Genomic DNA, 6,000 nt, shown 5'->3' on the forward strand with positions numbered 1-6,000 from the left:
TCTCGTGTTCTGTGGATAAATTGTCCTTTGTTATGTTGGCGGTGAGGAGGGAGAGGAGAAGGGGTATGGTGAAAGGATGTTCTTCATAGAGTGTGAAGCTTTCTGTGTATGTATCTTCTGCGCGTCTCAATGACTTGGATTCCTTCCCATTGGCTTGTTTTTTGATAGGTCGTTTTGTAGCGTTTACGGCATCTAGCCGTTGCCTGTTTTATGTCATTCGGTACATATTTTCACATACTATCTCCGTCAAAGTTCCATACAGACGAACGGAATTTCCGAGATATATTTACCATTGGAAAAACATGTTCTCTTTCTAAGTCCGTCGGAATTTCCGAAGGAAAAACTGAGATGGGGCACACACAAGGTCGGAGTAGCCGATGAAAAAATTCCTTCTGACTTTTTTCTTCGGAAATTCCGATCGTGTGTACGAGGCATTTGTATGCTCATCAGTCTTTATTTTATGTGATCTAAGGATGTCCACTGAGCATGTTTATGGTGCCAAGTCTCTGTACATTACCAGGTTTTGTTTATTTTCTCTGTGTTTTCATGTGATCTCGTGTTCTATGGATAAATTGGCCTTTGTTTTATTGACGGGAAAAAGGGAGAAGAAAAGTGATATGGAGGTAGGGTCTTCTCAGATTGCTATACTTCATGTGTATGAGTCTTGTACACCTTTTCAAATGATGTAGCAACTTTGTTCTTGCTGGTTTCTGTGTAATTTTGGTATACATTGTAGACTAAATTTATTTGTGAAAGCTGAATAACAGTCAGACTAGAATGCATGATAAGAAACATTCCGTCTTTACAACCACTTTGTTTTCATTTACAAATTTAAATGAGATAATAGTGTAATGTCTAGTACACACAATGAGAAAATTGGACGAAAAATACCACTGTCGTACGATAATCTGTTGGTACAAAGCTTTTGTGAGCCGATCGCGATAATTTGTGCTAAATTATCCGAATTGAAAGGTACGAAGGTTTTTTTCAAACAATTTTGATTTAATCAGTACAGTATATGTCCAAAAAAAAGTAAGACTAAAGCCTCGTACACACGGTCGGACATCAAACAAACTTTCCCTTGGATTTTTATCCGAAGGGAGTTGTCCGGTCACACCCATAGCATACACACGCTCTGACTTTTTCGGCAACAAACACGAACGTAGTGACGTTTCAAAGTACTGACGAGAGTTTAAAAGAGGAAGTTAAATTCTCTGGCGTCACCCTTTGGGCTCCTTCTGCTAATCAAGAGTTAGTAGAGGTTTCGTCTGTGTGCATTCGCAGTTTTCAGTTTCGTGCAATTTTGTTCGTTTCTGAACGTCCGTTCGTCAAGCAGACATGTTGTTCAATGGGGTTGTGCTAACTTGACCCACAAAAAAATATAGAAATATGTTTGATTCATATAACTAAAATACACTAATCCAAAGTAAAGACATTTGTTTTCACTCCGTCAGTATCACCAGCAAAGCAGCTTTTCGTATTATCACACTATAAAGAAGAAGAGAATGTGCGCTGCTTTTCTTGATTATAGAACTTGCCGCGTCACAAATGTGCTCTTTCAAATAAGAACGCTAGTTTTACCAGACAGAAGGCTTCCGGCTGGTCTTTGCTTCTGAGCATGCGCGTTTGTACTTTGTACAAAAGTCTGATTGCTTGCTGTACACACGGTCGGACTAGGCACCATCGGACTCTTGTTGACGTAAAGTTTGTCCGTTTGCAGACCGAACTTTTTGTCCGATGAAACCCGAAAAAGTTTGTCCGATGGAGCGTACACACAATCGGACTAATTTGAAAACTTGCTGATTTTGAAGTTTGTTGGCAAAAAGTCCTACCGTGTGTACGGGCCTTTAGACCACGCATGCTCGGAAATGTGAGAATACATTACAAATGCAACAAATTACATCTGTAATATGTTAATATGGGCAAAAGTAATAATAAGTCATTTGCTTATCTATTCTCTTTCTTGGGTTCAAACGTCTCCTGTCTGTGGCTTTGGTTGAGTTTTGATTGTATAACTTTTATCTAAAGACTATAGTTCTGATAAATAGATTTTCTCATGGACCTGTTTTTCTTTTTAGGTTTTATAGGTGAAAACAATCAACCTATCCCAGAGAGTAACATTGGAAACCGCATGCTTCAGAGTATGGGCTGGACCCCTGGCACGGGACTGGGACCGGATGGGAAGGGGATTTCAGAGCCTATCCGAGCCATGCAAAGACCAAAGGGACTTGGACTTGGGTTCAGCTGATGTAATCGCACGGCATGTTACATCTCCAGACGTCTTAGGAATATCGATGTGTGTGTTTATAATGTCATTTGTAAAATACTCTTTATAAGAAAATACAAAGTTTCTTTCTCCAACTGAAAAAAAAAAAAAAAAATCCAGGAGAGCTGCAATGTTATCACCAGCTAGCACTGTGAAAGTAGTGACCAACCTGAGCTGTACACCACAACCAATGACATTTCATGAAATTCTGTTAATAATGCTGGGCTAAGGAATGACACATTCTCAGAGATTAAAGATGGTAGGTTTTAGAGTGCACCTGTCATCTACAGATAGTGAAGTGGTAATGAATTTTTTACACAAACCTGTTCTTTTAAGGCCTATTTTTTGTCTTTGAAACCAATAAAACAGTGAACATTCCAGCCATGTTAGAACCGGGGCTGCTAATCATGATTATGAGGTTTGGAAAACCATGAGGCAGCAGTAATGTCTTCATAATGACGAGGCTGCTAACTTATGAACATTGGCTGGATTGACAAAAGGGCCACCTTCACTCTACATAGAATATTGGCAGTGAATTAATATAATGAATAACTTAAGCGCTAACAGAATGTAAAAACTGGCTAAATTAAAAGAATACCAAATGAAATCAGCTGCAACCATTCAAAACGTGATCTGACACCAAAATGATAATAATAACAGTGCGCTAATACCAACCTCTTAATATTATTGCGCAGTACCCTTCAACATAAATATTGATAAATAGTTTTTGTAGATATCCTCCTCATACCTATGGTGTTCAATGCCTGCCTACCTTCCAAGCAAGGCAAAGAAACCTGCCTACCTTCCAAGCAAGGCAAAGAAATAAATAGGCTAAATCAATACATAAGTCACTTTTCCACATACATGCAGCGATCACAATGACTTCAGGGTGTTTGTTTTTCAGAGTTTAGTTTTTCAGATTACGGTTGTTCAAAGGATCTAATGCTTCTCCGTGTAAAATGGTTCTCAAAAACAAGAAATAACAGACATCGCGCAATATTGCTAATACAGTGCAAACTGGTGAAGTGAATAAATGGATACACTCACATAAGTACAAGTTGTGCAGGCATATAATAACAGTCAGGCTCGTATCGAGCTTACTCCTCCTCACTACACCTCCCGTGTAACAGAACATCAGAGTGATGTCACTAGGCTCCTCCAGACGCGTTGCGCCACAGGTTACGTGACTTTTTGTTGAAGGGCACTGTGCAATATTATTAAGAGGTTGGTATTAGCGCACTATTATTGTTGTTATTAAGAATATTGGCAGATAACACAGATTTCTTTTTTTACAGTTTACATAGGTGACAGATACATTTGAATTGCTAAAAAGATAAATATATTTTTATTTTTAGCTTGCCTGGATTACCACTTGGCATCTTACATTTGCTGAGGATTCCAGGCACAAAAATCTCCACCAGATTTTTCAATCTACTAAAGCTATTTCAAAGCCATGCAAATGAGTCTGCTAAAAAGATGCCCTTGTTATGACCGTGATAGGAGAGTGGTGCTGGGAACTCGGATGTAGAGACATAAGACAAGACGTGCTCCAGCAGCCTATAGCTGAAGGGCTTCTGTCCACCCAGCATATCAGCAGGTAGTTGGGGGTCTTGTGGTTTGTGGGGGACAGTTGACGTGGGATGCTTTTCCATTGTCTGGAAAACTTTTAAAATGTAGTTGCCAATTTATAGTGTCACACAATATTACAAAATATTAGAAAAACTTTGGTTCAGTTTAATTTTTAGTACAAACCTGTCAGATGTTTTAAACTTTTAAGGGCCCTTTCACACTGATACTGGCCAGTTAAAGGATAAGTTAATCTCTAAAAAATAATATATAATAAATGCACAGTGCAAGTAAAAAAAGTGCAATTATTATTATTTTTTTGGACCCTGTAAAGCATTGCACCAACGATCAGCAGATCTCCTGCAGGCCTGTCGCTGTGCCTGTACATCCCGTACCGGCAAGTAGATACACTGACAGGAAGAATCAATGGACTACCACGGCGCTTAATAGTGATAGTGTATAGAGAACTACAAGCCGACATCCACAAAGGATGTGGGTCTGCTGATTAATGCACAAGCCCTGTGCATTCTTATTATTGGCTAACACAGTATCCTGTTTCAGAGTTGGTGACGTCCAGACACATAAGACCAGCATTGGCTACAACTCAAATGATTGCAAAATTGTAAATATCGTTTTTTTTTTCTAAAAATATTTGTATGCATTAGGCCTGAACCAGCCAGCTCACATTTTACAAGGAATAACCTTATTAGTGGTACAGGTTGCCAACACATAATATATACTAGCCTCATTAATTCCTAGGTAATAACACTATATGGCCAAAGTTTGTGAACACCTCACCATCTCACCACTTAGCATTCCAATCAGCCCCAAATATGTTCAGTAGGGTTGAGGTCAGGACTCTGTACACTCCAGTTCCTCCACAGCAAACTGGTCAATGTGTTCTTAGAGATGGCTTTGTGCACATGGGTACAGTCATGCTGGAACAGAAAAATGCTTTCCAGAAGCGTTTGACCCAAGCTTGGAAGCACACAATTGTCTTAGGCCTCATATACACGAGGGGACATGTCCGATGAAAACGGTCCGCGGACCGTTTTCATCGGACATGTCCGCTCGGAGATTTCTGTCTGATGGTTGCACACACCATCAAACAGAAATCCGCGCGAACAGGATACGCGGTGACGTGGCCGCGCCATCGCTGCGACGATGACGCGGCGACGTGCGCGACCCTGTAAGGTAAATGCTTCCACGCATGCGTTGAATCACTTCGACGCATGCGAGGGCTTTCGGCCGAGCGGACATGTCCGGTGAGTCGTACAGACGACCGAACATGTCCGACGGACAGGCTTCCAGCGGACATGTTTCTTAGCATGCTAAGAAACATTTGTCCGCTGGAAACCTGTCCGATCCCCCGGAAAATTGTTCAGACGACCGAACATGTCAGCGGAAACTGGTCCGCCGGACCAGTTTCAGCGGACATGTTCGGTCGTGTGTACGAGGCCTAAAAGGGGTTGTAATGGTTTGTTTTTTATTTTTGTAAATAGGTTCCTTTAAGCTAGTGCATTGTTGAAGGGAAATCGAAGGAAAGGGTAAGTGAACCAACAATGCACTAGGAACTTATATAGAAAATTAAAAACAAACCTTTACAACCCCTTTAAATGTTGTCTTTGTATGTTGTAGAATTAACAAAACCCTTAACTGGAAACACCTGAACTTAGTCGTTTGGAGGTGGTCCACATACTTTAGCCATATGGTACTATTCAAATTTTGTAGCTATACATTTTTCCTTGTACAGATAGAAAGTTTAAGTTTTCCGTGTCCTTACAGCAGAATATGAAGACGGCAGTCTCATCTGTCAGCCCCCCACCTGAAACTTTCGCGATGATAGACCCTGAATAGTAAAGCAAGTTTTTGTTTTAGCCATCTTGCACCTTGCTGTCTTTTTTTTTTTTTTTTTGTGCTGCATTCCCTGAGCCCAAAATTTCAGGAGCTACAGTTTGTGACAGAATGTTTTTTGTGTCGCTGTCTAGTACTTTCACAAGCAAGCAGTTATAACTGAAACATTGGGAGTAATCATGTTAGAGAAATTTAAATACAAAAATAGAATTAAGGTGGATTTACTTCAAAGGACAGATCCACCTGTACTGAAAATGCCAATAAAATGCATGGTGATGTCAAATTGTATCTAACTTTTTGGTAGAAGACCAATT

The 6,000-nt window shown here is 40.1% G+C and overlaps 1 protein-coding gene across 2 annotated transcripts in view; it reads left to right on the forward strand.

Moving 5' to 3' along the window:
* Positions 1–2,655, forward strand: part of GPATCH2 (G-patch domain containing 2) — a 249,658-nt gene extending 247,003 nt beyond the window's left edge. The window contains exon 10 of one of the 2 annotated variants that reach the window (XM_040351439.1): positions 2,079–2,655. In XM_040351439.1, coding sequence (XP_040207373.1) covers positions 2,079–2,248 — 170 coding nt within the window. In that variant the 3' untranslated portion in view covers positions 2,249–2,655. The remainder of the gene's footprint in view (positions 1–2,078) is intronic. The other variant, XM_040351440.1, reaches the window with a different exon arrangement.
* The last annotated feature ends 3,345 nt before the right edge of the window (positions 2,656–6,000 follow it).

Source organism: Rana temporaria, chromosome 4, assembly GCF_905171775.1.
Source record: "Rana temporaria chromosome 4, aRanTem1.1, whole genome shotgun sequence".
NCBI lineage: Eukaryota > Metazoa > Chordata > Amphibia > Anura > Ranidae > Rana > Rana temporaria.